General features: G+C 34.1%; 1 protein-coding gene across 2 annotated transcripts in view; it reads right to left on the bottom strand.

Annotated features, from left to right (window-relative positions):
* Positions 1-12,407: 12,407 nt before the first annotated feature.
* LOC134246973 (mothers against decapentaplegic homolog 3-like) overlaps positions 12,408-25,803 on the bottom strand; it is a 37,690-nt gene continuing 24,294 nt past the window's right edge. For both annotated transcript variants that reach the window (XM_062729321.1, XM_062729322.1), the window contains exons 4-9: positions 25,537-25,596; positions 24,612-24,647; positions 17,335-17,547; positions 15,379-15,516; positions 14,622-14,766; positions 12,408-12,946 (exon numbers count right to left, since the gene is read on the bottom strand). In XM_062729321.1, the coding sequence (XP_062585305.1) occupies positions 12,823-12,946; positions 14,622-14,766; positions 15,379-15,516; positions 17,335-17,547; positions 24,612-24,647; positions 25,537-25,596 (716 nt within the window). In that variant the 3' untranslated portion in view covers positions 12,408-12,822. The remainder of the gene's footprint in view (positions 12,947-14,621; positions 14,767-15,378; positions 15,517-17,334; positions 17,548-24,611; positions 24,648-25,536; positions 25,597-25,803) is intronic.

Raw genomic sequence — 25,803 nt, 5'->3', positions numbered from 1 at the left:
CTACAAAGTGCGGTCTTTGTGGTAAATGCTGAAAAATAAGCCATAAGACATACACATGAACAACTGAACAGCAACGTATGTTAAACGAGTTATAAGAACAAAATTGCATAAAATATCAGATTTATGTTATATGATTTCTATAAATCGCCTAGTGTATCAATTGCTGTTTAAGTGATAAAAGTTATCGCCATAACATAAGTAGCAATATGAGCGATCCTGTATACGTCTTTGCATGATGTTGTAAGGTACACATATCCCTGTGGCGGTTCTTTCATATGATGGACAAGACGTTCTATGATGGAATCATTTACAATGAACCAACCCGTTGTTGCCTTTGATCTTTCACTAACCATATATTCAATAGCCTGGCAACTCCACTCTTCCATCTATATTGTTAAAAAATCCAAACTGACTGTTAATATTTTAGAACAATTTGTGACGACCTATATTTATTGGTATAATTTCATGCAGGTTCAGATATATAAAAATCATATTCAAATTGTGAATTTAGTATTTAGAGTAAGTTCCATCATTGATTTTTATGAAATCATGATAAACAAAAAAGATTGGAGGAAAATTTTTCAAAATTTATTCTTTTATATGAAAAAAAAATAATGTGGTATCTGTTATGTAAAAATCCTGTCTTCTCTATTGAGACTGACCAATTTTGTTGTGTCATTTAAATCATGCTATATGACCATTGATATTTTTCTGATTGTTTTTCAAAGGTAATCTATAATTTTGGAAACCAAAATATGTATGTTGAAAACTTTGAGGATAAACTTTCAAAAAAATGGGAGAAGACATATATCAAAAATAATAGTGCTGTTTTTGTCCTTTCGTGTGTGTATAATATTTTATAGGCAAATAACTCTGATTGTTGTTGAAATTTTACTGTTATTAATGAAATATTAAGGAAAATTTTGATATAATTGAGATTGAATTTTTCACCTTTATGTTTGTTGCGCTTATTTATCTCTCGATGTTTTTATATCAAATGGAATGTGTTAAATGACCAATTTTAATGTTTTTTCTCACATAATCATGTTGAAAATATTCAATATTTTTGTAGAATTCTGATTGTCATTGAAACTGTTATTAATTACAATGGAAGACGTCTTATTTCATGTTTTTATATCAAATGGAATGTAGCCAATAATGTTACTGTGTAAAATATATTTTGGACTAATCATGAATTAATGTGCGAATTAAAATTTCAAAGTGTAAATTTTTTTTTTAGTATATTTCAGAAAATGTGATTAATGTTACTTTGTGTAAAATTATTATTATTATTTTTTTGTGAATTTCAGAAAATATGATAAATTCTTTAAATTCCACTCAGCCTTAATCCCACCCGAGGCACAGTCAGATGGACACTTTATCCCTTAATTGACTTCTGTTTATATTTATTAACACTTAATCTTTCATCTTTAATTCAATTATATACATGCTTCTAAAATGTCATTATTCGTTCAATAATTGTTTAATACTTGACTTATATATACTTTTTGTTAATCCTTTTTATTTTACTCTATCTTTGTTCAGTATATATGATTTGTTGTTAAAAATTATAGTGCGTTGGAATCAGACCTTATAGTTCCCAACTGCAAACTCCCGTAAAAGTATTTTCCATTCTAAGTCTATATAAAAGTACTGAAATTGTAACTCGTGTTATCTTGATGGTTTTTTTTTATATATAAATCTGGGTTCAACAAGAAGAGGAAAACTCACGGTTGACCCAGAAGTAGAATTGGACGGACAATCAAAATTCCATGGGGAATGTAATTATTTTTTTACTTGTGGATAAAAACGTAATTGTTCATCTATTTTGAACTTTAACAAAGATACTAAAATTAAAAGAAAATTTACAATTATCAATAGAAACTAATAGAAAGTTTTATAACTATAAAAATGATTTTGTTGCTATGGAAATAAAGCAATAAATATATCAGAGGAAACTTGTGACTCTCATCAACAATTATTCACCATTCTTCGAAATTATCATTGTTTTATATGTATATATAAAGTCACAGATGAAAATTTGCCAAAGGATATTTTACAAGTACAGTTTAATATTTTCTCTAGCAAACTCTACATAGCTGATTTTGTTAACTTCAAAAACTCGTATTGATTTCGTATATTAAAATTCAATACATGTATATTACTTCAAAAATTAAAATTTTCTATAAATTTTATAAATTTTCTAAATTTTCTATAAGTCTAAAACTTTAATTTTTAGCTCTACTGGTCAAGGACCAGAAGAGCTTATGCGATAGTAATGCGTCCTTCGTCCGTCCGTCTGTCTGTCTGTTAACAATTTTTCAAAATGCTACTCCTCCTACAGTTTTGGTCTGATTTCAATATATCTTGGCACACAAGTAGACTACAATAAGATACATAATTCTATATATCGGTTTTTGATTTCAATGAACGGTGTTGCCGTGGTTACTTAAAATAGAAATTTCTGGGAAATACTTTCAAAATGCTACTAGTACTCCTCCTACAGTTTTGGTCTGATTTCAATATAACATGGCAAACAAGTAGACTGCACAAAGATACATAATTCAGTGTATCGGTTTTTGATTTTGATGAACGGTGCTGCCGTGGTTACTAAAAATAGAAATTTCTGTGAAATACTTTTAAAATGCTACTCCTCCTACATTTTTGGTCTGATTTCAATATAACTTGGCACACAAGGAGACTACACAAAGATACATATATAATTCTGTGTATCAGTTTTTGTTTGATTTTGATGAACGGTGTTGCCGTGGTTACTAAAAATAGAAATTTCTGTGAAATACTTTTAAAATGCTACTCCTCCTATGCAGTTTTAGTCTGATTTCAGTATAACTTGGCACACAAGTAGACTTCACTGAGATACATAATTCTGTTTATCGGTTTTTGATTTTGATGAATGGTGTTGCCGTGGTTACTATAAATAAAAATTTCTGTGAAATACTTTTAAAATGCTACTCCTCCTACAGTTTTAGTCTGATTTCAGTATAACTTGGCACACAAGTATACTTCACTAAGATACATATATAATTCTGTGTATCAGTTTTTGTTTGATTTTGATGAACGGTGTTGCCGTGGTTACTAAAAATAGAAATTTCTGTGAAATTCTTTCAAAATGCTACTCCTCCTACAGTTTTGTTCTGATTTCAATATAACTTGGCACACAATAAGACTACACTACGATATGTAATTCTGTGTATCGGTTTTGATGTCAATGCACGGTGTTGCCATGGTTACTAAAATTGTAAATACTGTAAAAGGTTATTAAAAGCTACTCCTACAGCTGTAGTCTTATTGCAATATATTGCCACAAAAAGAGCCCAGTCAAGCATCATTATTGTATTTATTGCTGTTGTAAAGTTTCAAGTCCGAACTGCTACTTTTCTCTTCATTTGTTATAAGTACAAATCAGTAGAACTACAATCTCAACAGAAACTTCTGGTTAGATTTTACCTTAAATATTCAAAATTCAAATTTCTAAAATCGATTTTGTATTTTATGCTTTTGAGATTTTCATCTATACTTTGTACTCTGAACTCATCTTTTTTTTTTAATTTGCAGAATACCGAATATAAAAGGTTCGGAACACATTAGTAAGGGAGCTTGTGGTTTGCGACAGACACAGGTACATCTAAAGCGAAGGTGTGAAATGTCCATTTAAAATGTGCCATAAACTTACATTTACTGCATCCGTTTTGCAGAAACTTTGTACAATATTTGTGAGAGTGGTAATGTGTGCAGTGCTGTTCTTTGTAAATATGAGAAGACAATATATGTGCCTCCGCAGTTCTGGGCAATGGAATAATGCACAATGTATTATGTTAAGGGGGGCGATTGGGGTTTCCGTTTCGCAATAATTTGCGCATCATAGTAAAATGAAGCATATTGACTGTTTTAAAGCATTTTTTTTTCAATTACTCGTAATTCATAAAATTTAACAAAATTAAGAAATTACAGGCTGAAAAATTTAATTACAGTTTTATATGACTGATTTTCAAAATGATTTTTCAACTGATATTTAGATTGACGTCGTTACAGTGTGTTTTTGACGTTATGATAAACTAAACCTCTGAAAGAAGGGGTGATAAAAATATTATAAAAAGAAAAGTCATAAATATATGCTGTTAAAATTTAAAACGAAGAAATTTGAGAATATCTCCATCATTATACCCCCCGCTTGAAAAGCGGGAGGGTATATAGTAATCGGTATGACCGTCCGTCCGTCTGTTACGCTTTGAGGTACCCATCTCTTATCCGCAATTCTCAGACCACTGAATGAAATTTGATAAAACTTTCACAGAATCCTTATCACATATTGCCATTGTGCACATATTTTACTTTTTGATCAGACACATATTTTGGGTTTTACATAGAAAAACATGGATGCTGCCATTATATTCATATGTGAGGCGGGGGTATCATTAAGAGAGCTCATTGCTCACAGTACCTCCAGTTTTTATTATTGTTTTGTATAAATCCTTTGTATGTTTTAAATTTTGAGGTACTCTATAAAAACATGAAAACTCGTTAATTTTTGGCATTAATATATTATTACTCATCATTTATTGTAGTTTGAACAAAAAGTCTATTGTAGTATTTTTATAATTTGTTTCAAAGTGAGAAAAATTGGCACTTTTCTACATGGTCCCATGGTTAAAATAGTCCACGTCGTGTGACATATGCTGTCTTTTGCTTCTCGTCTGGGTCCATCTCTACCTGCCAATATCCTGAGCAGAGATCTAGAGTAGAGAACCACGAGCTACCACTCAACTGACCAGTGACTCGTCTGTTCTAGGAAGGGGGTATGCGTCCTTGATGGTACAGCTATTTAACTTGTGGTAATCAATGCAAAAGCGGAATGTACCGTCCTTCCTTTTCACTAGCACAATAGGCGCTGACTATGGGCTGTTTGATGGCTCTATCACACCTCTTTCAAGCATATCATTCAGCTGTTTGTCAACCTCCTGTGTTAGATGAGCTGGTACTTTCCTTGGTGGTATTTTGATATGATGGTTGTCCCAAGTATCAATCTTGTGTTTGACGATACCCGTGCGCCCTAAATCTTTTTCAGACTTTGCAAAAAGATTGGTATATTCAAACAATAATATATTAGCTTCCCTTCTTTTTTCTTGTCAAGTGGCTTGAGGTTTTCTTCAGCATTTCAACAAAATCAGGCCTTAACTTCTTAGGTTTGCTTGACGTATTCTCCTCTTGTGACTCAACCACTCTGACTTCACTTAGTTGTCCTATAACCATACGTGGGTAAATAACTTTGGATTCCTCGCCAATATTAAGCAAACGGACTGGTACCATCTCCTGTAGTAAGACCAATGTTCTGGCTCTTATGTAGCCTTCCCTTGGCGAACCTGATGCAAAGGGTTCTACCAAACACGTATTCCTTGGAACATGTTTGCAGTCCTTCAAGATTTGTCCCCGTGTGATGATCTCACTTCTAGGAGGTATGCTGATTATCTTTGTTGCGGTTATTCTGTTGCACCCTATGTAACCCTCAAAAAGCATTGGTATTACCATATCTCTTATGTGAATTTTGGCTCATGTCCACCGTGCATGCATTGACAGTAGAAAATCAAGCCCCGGAATTCCATCTGCTCGAATATCCGCAATGACTGCAGTCGTTTGTGCTACCATACCCTCAATATTAAGTATTAAGTCCGTCTTACCCTTGACAGACAGCTCACTCCCATTGGCAGCTTGGTGCCGATCTCGTAAATGGCCTCGAGTTCAACGGCTAGCCGGATAACTTCATTCAGGTTTTGAGGACGAGATTTCTGAATCTACCAAGCTAAGGCATCAATGATCGCATCTTTGGCCAGAGTTACTCGCACATCACCAGGTGCTGATGTATATGGCCAGATTGGTTAGTCGTCTAATGGCCTGGCCTAACTCTGGTATTGACTCAGATGCTCTTTGTCTACGTTCTTTTAACTGTACACAATATAGATCTGCTTGATTAGGAGGCGAGAACCTCTCCTCAAGTTATCTGACCAGTGTCTTATAGTGCTGACTAGTATCACTTGGTAAGTCACCTAACACTGACTGTCTTTGGCCACGCAGTGATACAGCTATGTAAAGACCCTTCTTATCCTCTGTCCAGCCGTTTACAACAGCACAAGCCTCAAAATGTGATTTGTAGTCCAGCCAAGAACTGGTTCCGTCATATGTGGCTCGCTTGATTATATGGCCTGTCTTCGCATTATCTGTCCCCATTGTCTGCATCTGTGGTTTTGGAGTGTCAAATAGATGGCCCGTCACAACGTCGTCAATCCCAGCGCGTGGTGTATAGCTTGCCCTGCCTTCTGGAAGTCTAACTTCAGACCGTGCGCCGTACTCGTCAAATGACACATCTCCTGACATACCGATTGAATCCCATTTTTGCTTCAAAACCGTCGGCCGTTGGTCATTTTTGGAAATGTGAAATGTTTTTCACGACACGAGTAAAATTTGGTCGCCTGACCATCGGCTTAAATGTGACCTAGGCAATAGGCTTACATGTAACTACATCCATAGAGATCGAACAACCAGGAACCTGAGTAAACTCAGGTGAGCTGAAAAGGCCTCATTTTATAGAAATTGAAATATGTCTTGCTTGTGTCCGTACTTTGTGACAAAAGAGATAATTTCGTCATATTGATACCTATGTTTATACTAAGTAATTATAGCAGAGTGCTGACTATACGCACTACAGTAATGTAGGACTATTAATTTTGATGACACTTTTTCAACTTTTTATGTTTATTCTTGCAGGATTTTTGAAATCACTACGTAATGTGGAACTATTTATTTTGATGACAATTTTTAAAACTTGTAAAAATGTTTGTGAAGGATTTATGAAATAAATATTAAAGTCTCCTATAAAAACGTCAAATCTGAATCATAAGTATTTTGAAACAAACATCTTACATAAAGTTTATTTAAAAACCAGAAGTCTCTGTCGAGACTGTAGCTCTACTGGTTTATACTTAAAACAAAGGAAGAGAAAAGTAGCAGTTGGGACTTGAGACTTTAAATCAGCAATAAATAGAAAAATGATCCTTGCCACTCATCAAAATAAAAACCAATGCACAGAATTATGTACCTTAGTATAGTCTACTTGTGTGCCAAGTTGTACTGAAATCAGACCAAAATTGCAGGAGGAGTAGCATTTTGAAAGAATTTCACAGAAATTTCTATTTTTAGTAACCATGGCAACATTGTTCATTGAAATCAGAAACCGATGCACAGAATTATGTATCTTAGTGTAGTCTACTTGTATGTCAAGTTATATCAAAATCAGACCAAAACTGTAGGAGGAGTAGCATTTTGAAAGAATTTCACAGAAATTTCTATTTTTAGTAACCACGGCAACACCGTTTATCGAAATCAAAAACCGATGCACAGAATTATGTATCTTAGTGTAGTCTATTTGTGTGCCAAGTTATACTGAAATCGGACCAAATCTGTAGGAGGAGTAGCATTTTGAAAGAATTTCACAGAAATTTCTATTTTTAGTAACCAAGGCAACACCGTTCATCGAAATCAAAAACCGATGCACAGAATTATGTATCTTAGTGTAGTCTACTTTTGTGTTAAGTTATATTGAAATTGGACCAAAACTGTAGGAGGAGTAGCATTTTGAAAGAATTTCACAGAAATTTCTATTTTTAGTAACCACGGCAACACCGTTTATCGAAATCAAAAACCGATGCACAAAATTATGTATCTTAGTGCAGCCTACTTGTGTGCCAAGTTATATTGAAATCGGACCAAAACTGTAGGAGGAGTAGCATTTTGAAAAATTGTTTACAGACAGACAGACAGACAGACGGGCGGACGACGGACGCATTACTATCGCATAAGCTCTTCTGGTCTCGACCAGTAGAGCTAAAAAAAGATTAAAAAAAAAATCATGCTCTTTGCTTTGTGACAATCTATCTTAAAAAGCCTTTTCACAGAAATTGGATAAAAAGGTTCGTGACAATCAGGTAAGTGATCACTTTTGTAAATCCTGTTAACAAAACTAATATCCAGTGGTGTACAAAAACAGAGACCTTGAAACACATGATGTGGTATCATGTATCTCCGAAAAAAAGTAATCCACTGACGACAAGCCATACCCCTGTGACTCTCTGTATTAATTCCTCCTGCAAAAGGATTTATCGGTCAGAATTTTTTTTTTCTTATGGCAGTAACCTAACAATTGGTATAATAAATGTACATGTTACTCAAGTTAGTCACAACAATAGGTTGTATTTGCAACCATGTGATGCCAATTTTATTGTCAGTAACCTGCTGGTTTGAAATTGAATGCACACAAAACATGCTCTTATGTACCGAATAAGCTACATATATGAGACATGAACAAAGAATTAAGTAAAAGATAGGGAAAATCTATTTAATTATTTTCCAACAGCAGTTTAAAAAGCTCGTCTTATACAAGTGGTTCACTTTTACAACCACACAAAAAACACCAAGGAATGCAATCTAGTGTTGGAGATATATGTAATGCTTCACCATAGATCCATTTTTAGCTCACCTTACCGAAGTTGGGGGAGCTTATGTGATACAGACATGCCTACCCTTTTCATTGCAAGGGTGTAATTTCAGTACATTTTTTGGTGGAATTTCAGACTGAGGTAAAAGCGTTATCAATCATGTTTTCCTATTTTGTTGTTTTTACTATAGTACTTTATTTTCTCTCAAAACAACCGAAAATGTACATTACTAAGCAAAGATGTAATAATTTTTTTTTTCGAATCATTTATTGGCAAAATTGTTGTAAAATACCAGTATCCTGTATTTTGATACAACCGTACATCCTTAATGAAGCATTAGGTCAATTTGTATCAAATCACTTAACTGAAGGCTAGCGTTTGCATGTTTACACAAATCTTATATCATAACATTGTACTTTATCTTTTTAACACTCACATTTCTCTATCTTGTTCTAAGCAATGTGAAAATAAACTAAATTGAATATAGAAATGGCTTTACTCATTGCAATATCATTTAAAAGTGCCTTCTCGTCTTCTTTCGAATCTTCACCATACCAGTTTACTTGTAACTATTAAGTGTATTATGTACGTTATCGAACCGGTCCTCTATTAATTACCTTTATTAGAACTTCTCATTTTATTTCTGCAAGTCGTACTTTAACCCTTTCAACTCTAGATTTAGTCGTTCATAAAGAATTTTAAACCAAAATATCAAAAGCGTAAAATTAATATCAGTGGCGTAATAGCGTAATTTTGTGGTAAAAAGCGGAAAAATTATGCCATAAGCGGAAGGGTAGGGTCTGGTGTCGACTCTCGGTGTCGGAGACCAAAGTAATAGTTTCAGTGCAGCTTTCGTATTAAGAACGTCTATGCCATACATTAATCAGAGATTCATGGAAGATACTTCTAGTGCGTTTCTTTGTATCAGTCAAGGTTTCAGATGCTGCAATTTTAGCAAAAGAATGTTTAGAGAAGTCTGGTTTTTGAAGTAGGTTGATTTTTTTGAACAGGTCCAATTTTCCAAGAAATTTTAAGTCCTATATTGACCAAACTTGCAGTGGTGATACATCTAAGGATGCAAACTACTTGTCTTGCTTCGAATGCTGGATCTAACCTATATTTTGAGGGCAAAGTTACATTTTTGGAACAGGTTCATTCCCTGAATCTCAAGTAACTACAGGTATATGCCGTACTTTGACCAAACTTGCATGGATGATAGAATCAGTTACATCTAAGGATGCAAAATACCTGGCTTACTTCAGATGCTTGATCTGATCAACATTTGCTGGATGAGGGCCAAGTTACAGTTTTTGGAGCAGATCTACTACATGCTCATTATGCTGTATTTTGACTGACAGTTATTTGTCCAATACCATTAAGTGACTGCTTCAGTCAAAAATGCCTTAAATTAAACTACTAGAAAAAAAATTAGAAACTTTCTTTAACATCAGCCATTTTAATTCAGCTACGATAATAACATAAAACATTAAATATACATGTAGCAAATATATGCACGATACAAAACAAAAGGGAGAACGGGGGAGTATGAAAGTGATATCACAAAGTAAGCTTCCTCACATCAAAAGCCGGGAGGATCAAACACTAAATCAGTTCTAGACTACTTAGTATACAATGGTGACACATGGCATTTGTGATTTAATGATGTATATACAATGCTTCTCTAATTTTCTGATCTAGACAAAAGAAATGAAATGATTTTAAATAGGAAGGTGATAAACAAAGTCCAGTGATATTAAATGTTTGTCAACTATAAAAAAAATGACCTCTTATAAAAAAAAAATTCATTAAGCACAAATCTCCATTTTTTTGTATGAATTCATATTACATTACAAAGAATGAGATTTTAAAAATAATTCACTTGTAATCAATTACTTTGTGTAAAACTCAACATATGCTTCTATTTAACTAAAGCTGGTTTTCATCACAAAAATAATTGTAAAGACTAGGAATGGCAACAGTTCAACATCTAATAATTTGCTGTTCATTATACTACAAATGCTAATGGCTTTGAATTTGCAAGAACTTTGTTTTCACATAATTTCTTGAGTCCGCTGCTCATGAAATTTTTTATTCTGGGTATATTTAGTTGGTAAGGATTGTATACAACAAAAACAACAGTTTGTGTAAAATTTGTCTCCCTTATAATAACCAAACAGCTAACTAGTGAAAATTAGGTTTCATCAAAATATTAACTACAGTAAAAGTACATTATAACATACATATTACTAATCAATGGATAAATACCTCTGCATTAAAATAAAGTTCTTACCGTTTTTTTTTTTTATAGATTTTATAAATAGATCAGAAAACATAACCGTCAGTTAGTGCATATGTACCCCTTAGTGCCCCTTCTTGTGAGTTTGATGCAAAATTCCCACATTTGTCAATTTTAGCAGAAAATTTTATCTCGACTGGTACATGTAATTTCCTCAACATCATGTGTCATCAAAAACATTGTTTATGAATAAACTGAAAAGTCCTATACCATGACCGATGGTGATCGGTAAAACCCACTTTCAATAGAAGTGTACTTTAAAAGTACAATTCTTTTTTATTTTGATTGTAAAGTACATGTAATTCCAATAATTTGTAAAAATATTTTTTTTTATGTAATGAACAACTTACGCTTTTCAATTTTTTTTTCCCAGTTTGTTTTGAATAGATATAATTTGAATGTAATAATTCCTTAGAAAATTACAAACAAGTCTACTTGTTCGATTAAACCAGTCACTTGGTTTATCTGATGCCATCCCTAGCACATACAGATTATCTTATAAACCTTCTTTTCCCTTGTGGTGTTATTATAATCTTTTTTAAGCAATTATGAGATGTGATTCAATAAAGAAATCGAAATAATCTGCAATTCAACTTTTTTAAACGTAAACAATCTTCATTGCTTAATCATTCAAAGCCATTTGTGATGGGTTTCGGTGAATATAAAAAATGCTGACTACATAATATTTAGAAATAACATGTTGTTTAATAATGTAAACTTATTTTAAATAAAACTGACAAATAAAAAGTAATACTTTCCTTCAAAAATCTTTTTCTTATATGTGAAAATTAGTTAGTGTCCATCTAACCAAGTGAATTATGTAACATGTCTCCATCCAATTCATTATAATTATTAAGTTTTTACTATACAAATCAAAAATTACATTTTTCATGAAAAGAAAGCTGAAGAAAACATTCTCAAACTACAACGACAGTTTATGAAGTTGAGAGAACATGAAAGACGACACTGTACTTTCTCTGCTTTAGACTGCCTTTAAAGCATCACCGCATAAAAAACTACAAAAAGGCAACAATATACTGTACCACATATGGATCTGCACCACTCAACAAGAGACGTAAGTCTACAAGTCTACAGTTTAACAAAAACTGCACGATAGGAAAATGAAACTTGTCAATGGACAACATAATAAAACATAATTCATCCCTCCCTTCTTCAATTCACAATACAGAAGCAACCATAGTTGTCGCCAAATTAGCATCAAAATATCTACATTGTATTACTTTTTTTCCTTCTAATTTCACTTTTTCTATCAAAACATAATACTTTTTGAATACATTGACATTATGACCCTCAATATATTTCATGGTGACCACTTCCTATTAAAATGAAGTGAATATTCCTTTTGAAAACAGATATAAAAAGTATGAGATTGAATATGTATCTATTACACATACACAAAAAGAAAAGCTGGTCAACAAACTTTGAACTACTGAATTCATTTCTTAATTGTACATGTACATATTGTGAAATACATTTGAGAGGCGGTGTTTACCCTGATATAACAACAAACAGAGAGAAAATGCTCCTCTCTCAATCCAGTAAAGCTTCGGTCCAGATTTGAAATTACCGGGGATTTCTCAGTGTTTGTTTACAGTGATACTGAATTATACAGTGGTATAATGCTTTTGAATACAATAAAATCTGGCAGCAGAGGAACTTATTGCATATAATCCTAGCGATTTTTACTGACTACAGTTTATATAAAAACAGGGAGGGGGTTGATAAATCACTGAACTGTTACAATACTTGTCATCAATATGTGATACAACCTTTTGACAATAAATTTGTACATTATTTTATCAACTAACTGCATCTTTTAACAGCATTTCGATCTGTTTAACTCTGGGTTGATGACAATCTCCTTTTCCTCTTCAAGAAGAATTTCTTTTCTGAGGGGCCCAAAAAAATTAGATTTTGATATCAAAAGAGAAAGTTGTGCAACATAGGCAGCTTAATGACACCTCCCTATGATTGACCCTTTCCCTAGGGTGTACGGCCTTAAGACATACTGGAGCAGGGTAACCCTGGTGACCCCATCTGGACCAGAACTCGGTCCAGCCATTGTAGTGGACCGTTCAGGTGAATTTCAATCCAGCAGGGCGTACTGGTCACAGTCTGTCTCCTGAAAAACAGAGAATTAAGGAATTACTCTACATAATTTGGCACCTATAAAATTTAACACAATCACTGGGTGTTGAGTTGTTGGCATATTCTTGAATTAGCGCTATTATACACACATCACCACTTCCTACTGTATTCATAATTATATGATTTTTTAGCGGTATTCTGTTAAGACATTCAATGTGAATTATCTTAATTAAGTGTGGGCATCAATATGAAAAGTTACGTGTATAACCCTGCAGTTTAAGTAGCTCTTTAAAGTCCTTTTCCTCCCACTTAAGTCTGAGGCCATTTAGGTTTAATTATACAGTTATTTCAATGTATTGAGGGTAAATAACAATTAAGCAGAGTGGGACTGCACCTGAAAAGTTCACTCCTTAGGTCAGCTGACTGTTAGAAATGTGCAGGTAGTGGTGTTAATTAAGGAAATACTTAAGGTACATGTATTCAGGGTAACAAACAATAAATTATGCAAGGAGGGAATTTTGATTTTGAGGGACCAAGGGCTTTGAAAGTTAGATCAAGACTGGATCCTGATTTTTTTTTTTTTGCACAAAAAGTTATCTCTCCATTTAATCTTAATTTCTGTCAATATGATGACTTTTTGTGAATTATTTCCTATGGCCCAAACTAGTTTCCATAGCAAAGAAAATGTGTTTCTTAGTTATACAGTAAAACTTAATTAGTAGGAACACAGATATTGAGAATTCACATATATAGTGAAGTTATCTTGGATCCTTAGTTATGTGAAGGATATGGAGATAACGAACAGTATTCAATCTCAAAGTCCATAAAACAATACAAAATAAGAGCAGAGCAAACAAGGACCCCCGAAACATCAGAGGTGGGATCAGGTGCCATGGAGGAGTGAGCATGCCCTGCCGACCGGTCACACCCGCCATGTGCACCTTGTCATGATCAGGAAATAATGGAAAAAATCCGTCGTCAATTCAGTGTATAAATAATGGACTAACAATTGGTATGAAAAACGTCAGTCAGCATTTGATTCAATGATAAATTGTATTTGCTGACAAGGTCATTGTATCGACCATAGAACTTATGAAATGATGACTTTGGACAAGACTGCTGTAAATTTAACAAATTCAGGGGTGTGCAATTACCATCGCCCGACGCCCGGGGCTACCAGTTTTAGAGGTCGGGCTATCTTAAATCTATACTGCGTTAGCTCATCGGGCTAGTAAATCTAAAACGAAAGTAAACATATATTTACCTCGACTGAATTGAGGTTCGAATGAACTTTTCTGTAAAATCATAATCTTTAATTCGTTTTAACATATATGCATTGTGTGTTCCTGTCGCCAGTCGTCTCAGTGACAGTTATAGTCGATATAAATAGGGGGAACCTGACAATTACAAAGCGCAAACCATTATTTGTTTTATTTATTTCAATTAAAATTTTTTTTTAAAACTTTATGTTATACTTATACATGACATGTATTGTTTTGGGTAGTAAATGGGCTAGTGACTGGCAACCTCGGGCTAGTAACTTTGTTACCGTCACTAGCCTCATGGGCTAGTAATTTATTTTTGTAATTGCACACCCCTGAAATTCCTTATACAGATATAGCAAAGTAATTTCCTAGGTCCCAGTGACTTTGCTATAACTGTACAGATTTACTGTACAATGAGACAAACAGGTGATCCCGTGGTCCTACCTATACTCCGCTCCCCAACCCTTGACAAAACTCATACGAATGGTGCACATCCTGGTCAGCTGGTACACAGACTCAAAGCCCTGATTGACGGACTGGGCAAGCAACGCAGCAAACTCCTGGTTATTAAAAATCTTCAGATTACAACCTACAATAGAGAGCATTTACAAATGACCAAAAGTCTACTGCAGTTATTGCTGAGGTCAAAGCCATGGACAGAATTCTCTAATAAATCACAGTATTGTGATAAAGTTATTCAATAAGAAACATGTGTAAGACCTGTACAGTTGAAATAAATATTTCACTGTAGAACCTAATACTTAATATATAGACCATATCGATGTGTGGTCTTATGTAGCCTAAAAAAATAAATCAATTCAGTAAAAGGACAATTAATTTGAGGGTTCCAATCATTTTTCTGTTTTTGAAAAAGGATCCACAGAATTATAAAACAACAAATGTTCAGACTGGATATATTTCTTTCTCAGTATTTTTTAACTTGAGAGACTCCATTTGGATTGATAGAACAAAAACGTGATTTATAACCATTTTTTTTTTTAGGAATGGATCTGGTGTCCTGAATCCTGAGACACGTGATATTGGTTTTTACAGTTTCGTCTGAAGGATCTGTCTTGATGTCCCATTGTGGGATTCAAATCAGCTATGTAGGGATAACTCCTTACTCAGTAAATCTAGAGAAATCTAGAAAACACTCTAACCACTGCACCCTGCAGGCGACTGTTATGTATGTTGGACTTACCTGGAGGTATTTTGCAGACTGTTGCCGGGTGCCATCCGTAACGCTGATTACAGTTCGGGCTCTGTACAAACACCGCGCTCTCACTGAGGCATTCCGCAAAAACCTCGCCTCCAATGTAGTACAGACGCACACCTTTACCTGTAAATAGACAACCAATGTTTCCCTATAAATAGACAACCAATGTAGTACAAAGGCACCCATTTGTCTACAAATAGACAACCAATAAAGTACAAAGGCACACCTTTACCCGTAGATAGACAACCAATGTTTACTTATAAATAGACAACCAATGTAGTACAAAGGCACCCGTTTGTCTACAAATAGACAACCAGTAAAGTACAAAGGCACACCTTTACCTATAAATAGACAACCAATGTAGTACAAACGCACACCTTTACCTATTAATAGACAACCAATGTAGTACAAACTTTTACAATCTGCATTACATGGCTGTGATTTAAAAAAAATTATGAGCATGGAATAATTTCTCAACTGTTTTTAAAGTTGTATTGCAATGCATAAAGAGTTAAAAATAGAAAGTTAAAATTCTTATAAGCATCTTTATGCTCTCTTACAAGAAGGTGCTGTTTTGAAATGTTGCATAATATTTTGAAATTAAATAGAAATCCGTCTTTTTCTTTTTTTTTCTTATGATCTTGGCAATAAAATACAAATCAGTTAAATTGAAATTGTTTATGTTAATGCTTATTTTGAATTAATTGGTTTGCTAAGCTGATAATCATGATAATGGATTCTTTGCTATGCTGAAAACGAGTTGTTTTTTACTGGTTTTTTTATAGGTGTCAGTCTCTTCAATGTATTTAATTTCATCTCATAAATACTGTGTTTTTCTTTCAAAAAAATATCGGTTAATACCCTTAGGGAAATCCTGGACACTGTGATCGTGCATTGATCAATTGTTAACAACAATTCTAATTGTATGTTTCTTCAAAAGGGTACATCTGGTGAAAGACCAAAGTACCCCATCACAGCATAAATCATGTAATTACACCACCATAGCATAAATCACATATAAGACTTACCGTATATACTCACCTATATGTCTGTTTTTGGGGAGTTAATCTCTGGTCCAAAACTCTTTGCCTGACTTATAGGCAAGTTAAAAAAAGAATTTTTTTTATAAGGTCAGTCCCTCTGATGTATAAGCTTATTAAATACAACCGACTTATAGGCAGACCAACTTATAGGCGAGTATATATGATATGTACAACACCACAGCATAAATCACATAAAAGACTGAAGTACACCACCACAGCATAAACAATGGTAATGTGTCATCTCCACCTGCTCAGTTCTTTTGATACTAACCAATGTGGCCGCATATCATCTCTCTATCTGCTGATTTCTGTGGATACTTACCAATGTGGTGGCGTGTCTTCTCTATCTCCTGAGTTCTACTGATACTCACCTATGTGGCGGTGTGTCATCTCTATAGAGTTCTACTGATACTAATCCATGTGGTGGTGTGTCATCTCTATATAGTTCTACTGATACTCACCTATGTGGTGGCATGTCATCTCTAAAGAGTTCTACTGATACTAACCAATGTGGCAGTGTGTCATCTCTATCTTTTGAGTTCTACTGATACTAACCAATGTGGCGGTGTGTCATCTCTATCTTTTGAGTTCTACTGATACTAACCAATGTGGCAGTGTGTCATCTCTATCTTTTGAGTTCTACTGATACTAACCAATGTGGCGGTGTGTCATCTCTATCTATTGAGTTCAACTGATACTAACCAATGTGGCGGTGTGTCATCTCTATCTATTGAGTTCAACTGATACTAACCTATGTGGCAGTGTGTCATCTCTATCTTTTGAGTTCTACTGATACTAACCTATGTGGCGGTGTGTCATCTCCACTTGCTGAGTTCTACTGATACTAACCTATGTGGCGGTGTGTCATCTCCACTTGCTGAGTTCTACGGATACTAACCTATGTGGCGGCGTGTCATCTCCACTTGCTGAGTTCTGTTGATGTTGGACAGTAGGCCCAGACAGAAGCGTTCCGAGTTGGAGGGATCAGTAAATCCATCCACAGTTAGCGAGGGCTGAGAGGCGTGAAAAGTCTCCCCCACGCGATTATTCAATTCATAGTATGCAATGGAGCACCAGTATGGAGGATCGATATAGGAAACTGGCTCAGCATCTGAAAAAGTCCAGATTACAGACATTTTAATTATTACGTTGAATGAAATACACCTTAAGTCACCTTGTTTCATTTTGAGGTATTAATGATTTCACTAATTATTCTGTTGAAGATTTTCAGTTTCAGAGCAAAGAAGGATATTGAGATAATGAACAGTATTCAATCTCAAAGTCCATAAAACAATACAAACATTTCTTTGGCAGTGCTTACTCTGTGATATAATATTTTTAGATAAGTTCTCCTATTATGTCACATTCAATGTAATAGTTTCACTATAAATCCTGAAAAATGCTGAATAACACTGGAAGCAGTTATGTCAAACGCCAGAACAGTTATGTCCCCTGATGGAAGCAGTTATGTCACCATCTCGATCATATTCACAAGTTTTTCCGTTACACATTTTAGCTCGGGTTTGAGATTTTATGACGTCGGTTGCTAAGGAAATGTAAACAAAGGAACATAATTTTTATTTTCTTGGAAGAATTTTTGGATTATTTGTCTAAACTTTAATTATTTTAGACAATTTTTTAAATTCAAAAATGTTGTATAACATAATGTACTACATACTAAAATGTGTAACGTAAAAACACGTAAACATGATCGAAAGGGTGACATTATAGTAGGTCTCAGTGACCTACTCATTGGTCAACATTCTCCGAAAACCCAAGGTGCATCAACTGACAAAATTTGACAATTCTAAGCAAATAAGTACCTGAGAATACTTAAGTATATAACATTTTTAGATAAGTTTTCCTATTATGTCACAAATGTACCCCCCGGTAATAAGTTTCGCTATAAACCCTGAAAATTGTTGAATTACACCAGAAACAGTTATGTCACACGCCGGAAACAGTTATGTCCCCCCGACGGAAGCAGTTTTGTCACCCTCTCGATCACGTTCACGTGTTTTTACGTTACGCATTTTAGCTTGGGTTCCAGATTTTATGACGTCCGTTGCTAAGCAAATGTAAACAACGGAGCGTTATTCTTAACGTCAAGAAAGCATTTTTGGATTACTTGTGAAAGTTTCAATGATTTTAAATTATTGATTAAATTTTTTTAAATTTTAAAAATGTCATATAACATATACCATATGGCTTCTCAGGAGACAATACCAGAATATTTGCCCCTCAGTGACAGGAAAGCCCTAAAGTGTTATGTCACCCTCTGCCTTCGGCATCGGGTGACATAACACCTCAGGGCTTTCCTGTCTCCTCTGGGCAAATATTCTGGTATGTCACCCTCGAATCCATGTGATATATGTATGATAGCCATAAAATGTCACAAGTAGATCACCCCGACCTACTTTTCGATCATTATTCTCCGAAAACCCAAAATGCTTCAATTGACAAAGTTTGATGATTCTAAGCCAATAAGTACCCAAGATATCTAAATATAGCCATAAAATGTCAAAAGAAGGTCACGGTGACCTACTTTTTGGTCCTCAATCTCCAAAAACCCAAGATGCATCTACTGACAAAGTTTGATGATTCTAAGCCAATCAGTACCTGAGATATTCAAAAGTAGGTCACCGTGACCAACTTTTTGGTCGACATGATCCGAAAACCCTAGGTGCATCAAATGAAAAAGTTTGATGATTCTTAGCCAATAAATACCTGAGAACACTTAAATGTAGCCATAAAATGTCAAAAGTAGGTCACCGTGACCTACTTTTTGGTCGTCAATCTCTGAATACCCAAAACGCATCGACTGACAAAGTTTGATAAATCTAAGCCAAAAAAGTACCTCAGATACCGACATATAGCCATAAAATGTAAAAAATAGGTCACGGTGACCTACTCTTTGGTTGACATTTTCTGAAGACCCAAGATGCATCAATACAAGAGGCCCAAGGGCCTTGAATCACTCTTCTGATAAATTGTACAACCTAACACTTGTATTTGAAGCCTCTAACCCTAAGTATCCTAAGACCCAAGTTGCATCAACTGACAAAGTTTGATGATTCTTAGCCAATTAGGACTGATGATATTTTAATAAAGCTATAAAAAACCATGAGTAGGTCACAGTGACCTACTTTAAGATTGAAGTTTTCTGAGGACTCAAGATGCATTAATAGACAAACTAAGATTGAAGATTCTAAGCCAATAAGTATTTGAGATATTCAAAAGTAAGTCACCATGACCTACTTTTTGGTCTACATTCTTGGAAAACCCAAAATGCATCAACTGACAAAGTTTGATTATTCTAGGCCAATAAATACCTAAGATACTTAGGTCATCATGACCTACATTTTAGTTGACATTTTTCAGAGTCCCAAGATGCATCTGCTGACCAAGTTTGATAATTCTAGGCCAATAAATACCTGAGATATTCTAAAGAAGGTCACTGTGACCTACTTTTTAGTCGACATTCTCTGAAAACCCAATAGGCATCAACTAACAAAGTTTGATGATTCTAAACCAATAAATACCAGATATACTTAAAAAAACCATAAAATGTCAAAAGTAGGTCACTGTGACCTACTTTTTGGTCGACATTCTCCGAAAACCCAAGAGGCATCAACTAACAAAGTTTGATGATTCTAAGCCAATAAGTACCAGAGATACTTAAATATAGCCATAAAATGTCAAAAGTAGGTCACCGTGACCTAATTTTTGGTCGTCACTCTCCGAAAACCCAAGATGCATCAACTCACAAAGTTTGATGATTCTAAGCCAATAAATACCACTTAAATATAGCCATAAAATGTCGAAAGTAGGTCATCGTGACCTACATTTTGGTCGACATTTTTCAGAGTCCCAAGATGCATCTGCTGACCAAGTTTGATGATCATAGGTTTGAAGGTAATCATAATATGCCTTTTAAACAATTTGAAAACAAATGCCTGCAAAATTCTAAAAGTAGGTCACAGTGACCTACTTTTTCATAAATATGATTTAAGGTCCCAAGATGCAGCAATTTACAAGATTTGGTGATTCTAACCCTCTCAGTGTCTGAAATAATGGGATTAAATGTTTTAAAAAGGATAAGTCATAAAGTTCAAAAAGTAGGTCACAGTGACCTACTTTTAAGTTGACGTTGTTCAAGGACCCAAGATGCATCAACTGACAAAGTTTGATGATCATAGGCCTTAAAGTGTCCAAAATATGCCTTCAAATCAATTTGAAAACAAATGCCCGAAAAATTAAAAAAGTAAGTCACCGTGACCTACTTTTGAGTTAACATGATGTGAAGTCCTAAGATGCATCAACTTACAAGATTTGATGATCCTAGTCCTTATAGTAAGCAAAATATAAACATTTTTATTAATTGTAAATTTAGGTCAACTTTGAAGTGACCTTGAGACCACGCCCTTTGCCCCAGGGTCATGCCTTGAACAATTTTTAATCTTCAACATATCCTGATCCTTGTATGTAAGTTTGGTGAAAATCTGCCTGGTGGTTATGGAGAAGAAGATTTTTTAGCAACCAGTACTTTTGGTATTGTTTTCATGATTATCTCCCCCTGTTTTAGGGTCCCAACCCTTATTTTAGTATAAATGGTAGCCCTTGGGCCAAGGATACCCTGTGACAAATTTGACAATGATTGACCAAGGGATTTTTGAGTTATGGCCCATAATCTAAAAAGTTAACGCACACCGCACACCGCACAAATGGCCATAGCATTAGCTCTTTGAGCCTTTGGCTCAGAAGAGCTAAAAATTGGATGATCATAGGTCTAATAGTATTCAAAATATGCCTTTTAAAAAATTTGAAAACAAATGCCTGCAAAGTTGAAAAAGTAGGTCACAGTGACCTATTTTTTTTATAAATATGTTTTAAGGCCCCAAGATGCATGAACTTACAAGATTTGATGATTCTAAACCTCTCAGAGTCTGAAATAATAGGATTAAATGATTTAGAAAAGATTAGCCATAAAATTCAAAAAGTAGGTCATGATGACCTACTTTTATATTGATGCTGTTTGAGGTCCCAAGATGCATCAACTGACAAAGTTTCATGATCATAGGCCTGAATGTTTCCAAAATATGCCTCAAAACTAATTTGAAAACAAATGCCCGCAAAATCAAAAAAGTAGGTCACCATGACCTACTTTTCAGTTAACATGATGTGAAGTCCAAAGATGCATCAACTTACAAGATTTGATGATCCTAGTCTTTATAGTAAGCAAAATATAAATGTTTTTATTAAGTGTAAATTTTGGTCAACTTTGAGGTTACTTTGAGACCACATTCTTTGCTCCAGTGTAATTCCCCAGGCAAATTTTAATCTTCAACATATCCTGATCCTTATATGTAAGTTTGGTGAAAATCTGCCCAGTGGTTATGGAGAAAAAGATTTCTTAGCAACTAGTACTTTTGGTTTTATTTTCCTGATTATCTCCCCTTGTTAAGGGGTCCCAACCCTAGTTTTAGTATAAATGGTAGCCCTTGGGCCAGGGATACCCTGTGACAAATTTGACAATGATTGACCAAGGGGTTTTTGAGTTATGGCCCATAATCTAAAAAGTTTACGCACACCGCACAAATGGCCATAGCATTAGCTCTTTGAGCCTTTGGCTCAGAAGAGCTAAAAATCAAGTACCAGTCCATGGGTTAGTGGTAGCAATAAACCCCACCCCAAACAAGATAAAAAAAATCCACTGACCCCAAAATTTTATTCCTTCAGTATTTTACCCTCAGAATCTAGGATGTCTCAATGTAATTTTTTGATTCCATCCAGTTTGAGATAACCTGATTTGATTGCATCAACATCATATAGTGCAAAAGGGAAACTTGATTTTTATGCCCCCCTTCGAAGAAGGGAGGGCATACTGCTTTGCTGCTGTCTGTCGGTCAGTCTTTCGGTCATGACAAAGTTTGATTATCTGAATATTCTTAGTATTTGAAATATTCAGACAATGCCTAGAGATTCCAAAAAGTAGGTCACCAGGACCATCTTTTTATTGAACACATTCTGAGGACCCAAGATGCATCAACTGAACAGAGTTTCTTAGCTTAACAGTACCTGAAACATTTTAAAATTTCAAAAGTAAGTCACCGTGACCTAAATTTCAGTTGACCTTCTCTGAAGACCCAAGATGCATCAATTGACAAAGTTTGACAATTCTTAGCTAGTTACAACTGAAGATTTAAATATAGCTAAAAATACCATGAGTAGGTCATTGTGACCTACTTTTTTGTCTGACATTCTCAAAGGACCTAAAATACATCAATTGACAAAGATTGTAGATTCCATTTAGCCAATGGGGACCTGGAAATAATTTCATATTGCCATTAAATTCAAAAGTTAAGGTCATTGTTACCTCTTTTTTGGTCAACATTCTCCGAAAACCCAATATGCATCTTCTGCAAAGTTTAATGATTCCAAGCCAATAAGTACCTGAGATACTTACATATAACCATAAAATGTCAAAAGTAGGTCACTGTGATATACTTTTTGGTCACTATTCTCTAAAACCCAAGATGCGTCAACTGACAAAGTTTGATGATTCTAAGCCAATAAGTATCTGAGGCACCAGAATATATTAAAAAAAAGTCTACTTTTTGGTTGATCATGTTCTTTGAAAACCCAAGATGCATCAAGTGACAAAGCTTGATGATTCTAAGCCAATAAATACCTGAGATACCTAAATGTAGCCATAAAATGTCAACAGTAGGTCGCAGTGACCTACCTTTTGGTCAACTTTCTTTGAAAACCTAAAATTTGATGATCATAGGTCTGAAATTATTCAAATTATACCATTTTATCAATTTGAAAATCTGCAAAATTTAAAAAGTAGGTCATTGTGACCCCAGGTTGATGCCTTGAACAATTTAAAATCTTCAATATATCCTCACCCTTGTATGTAAGTTTGGTGACACTCTGCCCAGTTATTCAGGGCAAAAATGTTTTTATTAGCAACCAGTACATGTGTTTCTATTTTCCAAATTATTGCCCCTTGTTTAAAGTTCACAACCCTAGTTTTATTACTTAACCAGGAGCACTTGAGCCAAATATATCCCGTGCCAAATCTGGCTATGATTGGCCAAGGGGTTCTTGAGTTATGGCCTATATTCTAAAAAAAGTTAAGGTTTCATAAAAGGTCAACATATCCAAAAATTTATTTTTACAATAGCTCTGAATTAATGTGAGGTATAAAGTTAAAACTTCTAAGTTTTATTAATATATCATTGTTTAGCATATAAAAAAGTATCATTTGAAAACAAATATTTAAAAGAAAAATATTTATAGAGAAAAAATTTATCAAAAATTTTGCATATTTTAAAAATGCACCTGCTTAATTCTGTATTATTAGTAAAAACCATCATCTCAGAAATAATAAATGCATGTTTATCAATGAAGGGTAAGTTGGACATGAATTGTCTTTGAAAGGCTCTTATTGAAAGCATGGCATGTATAAAGACATATCCCCTAAAATTTGCCATTTGCAATTAACTTTTGTTTCAGATCTTATCATTTGAACAAAATAAGCAGGGAAAACAACTTTCCAGAGACTTAGTATCAAAGTCCAAATTGCCGTTCATCGATAAAAATATATTTTTTCTGCAATAATGGCTTTCACTAAAAGTACAGATTTAATTAAATGTTTTTTTTTTTTTTAAAAATACAGGAATTCTTTTTAAAGAATTTTTCTTTATATTTTTATTCAGCATTTGTTAAATGTGGTTTATAAAATATACAGAATAGTATCGAAATTAGTATATTGGGCTAATTATCAATAACGTACAGGGGGTTAGCTAAGGCCTACAGACCTTTAACATTTTTAAATTTTTTTCAACACGGTTAACCTGACCTTTCATTGTCTTTTTATTGAATTACAAAAAAAAAAGAAATTAAGAATTTAAAACTCGCTCTAATAAGTTTCGTGTTGCAATCCTGTGGGAATAATCACAAATTTACTTTCTTTGTTTTTTGGTCCAAAATAATTTTTTCTTCACAAATTTTGTGATTTTTTTTATTTATATGGAGAATGGCTCATATTAAAAAAAAATATTATTCTCAAAATAGGATTTTGCGGACCTAAATAATTTTCATCTTATAAAATCACCATCTTAGAACATAAAAAAATAAAACCCAGTATCCATAGATGCATGTACTTACCAATTGGGGGGCTCGGGGAATGGACATCTACTCCATCTAAAAAAGACATTTTCTATCAATAAAGTGTGATGATATTGTAAATCATCAATATATAACCGCACAAAGAGCAACATTCTCACGTTTTATAAATCCAGTTTGATTGGATAATTGAAATGTGGTTTGTTATTTGAACAACGTTAAATGATTCAACTGAATTCACAGGATGTGAAAGGTAAGCAATATAATGCAGAATGATGACTTGTTGGAATATTCACCCACTGAATGTCAATGTTTCATAAGTAAAAAAAAGTTATGTAAAAAAACTAGATCTACACATATATGCCCATCTCAGGAAAACTGCAAACTATGAGAAAAAAAAGTTTATTTGGTCACAATGCTTAACTGGCTTAAGTTTTCTCTAGATTCTCAAAAGATTTTTCTCCCCCCGATTTTTTTTAACTGAACTTAAACAATAATGACCCAATATTATCATCATGATCATAAATAAACTCATCTTGCTTTACAGGAAAATAAATTTTTGAAAGATTTCCATTTCCCCATACTTATGTGAATTATACTGAATTTCAACTTTACTCCTGTCCTAACAGTGTGTCCATAATATTAAAAAATTTTGTCGACATCCTAATTTAATGAAACAATCATTGTAATAAAAAAAAAATTTGGCTCGTTTTGGAGAGAAACCGTTGAAAAAAATTGACACCCCTCACTGTCACATTGACCTTGCTGTCACATTGGTTGACAATGGTTTTTCTTGTGGTGTCAATTTCAACTTTTGCCCTCTAAAACTATGAAAACAGGCACTATGCATAAAATGGTACAATTTTTTTTCAAGACATGTGAGTATAAAATCTAGCAGAATTCTTTTTTTTTTTGTTTAACGTATGGTTTGAAATGAAGCCGTTTTGGAATGGCCTTGTGTCCTTACCCATGCCTTGGTTGTCCGTGGTGTCACCATCCTCACTGATGTAGCCCGGGGGAGGGGTCTCTGTAAATATCATAACATTTAATTAATTAAAGAATTCTAACCAAAGTCTCCAAAAAGAGTATGGCTATACAGTTAAACTCATTTAGTATGAACACAGATATTGCGAATTCACAGATATAGCGAAATTATCTTGGATCCCCAGCTATATGAAGTTAACAAATTCCTTGTACGGGTATAATGAATTATGGCTATAGTGAAGTAATTTCA

Source organism: Saccostrea cucullata, unplaced genomic scaffold (genome assembly GCF_032062105.1).
Source record: "Saccostrea cucullata isolate Sc308-1 unplaced genomic scaffold, CSIRO_AGI_Scuc_v1 ctg20, whole genome shotgun sequence".
Lineage (NCBI taxonomy): Eukaryota > Metazoa > Mollusca > Bivalvia > Ostreida > Ostreidae > Saccostrea > Saccostrea cuccullata.
This window is presented reverse-complemented; position numbering and strand designations above follow the sequence as displayed.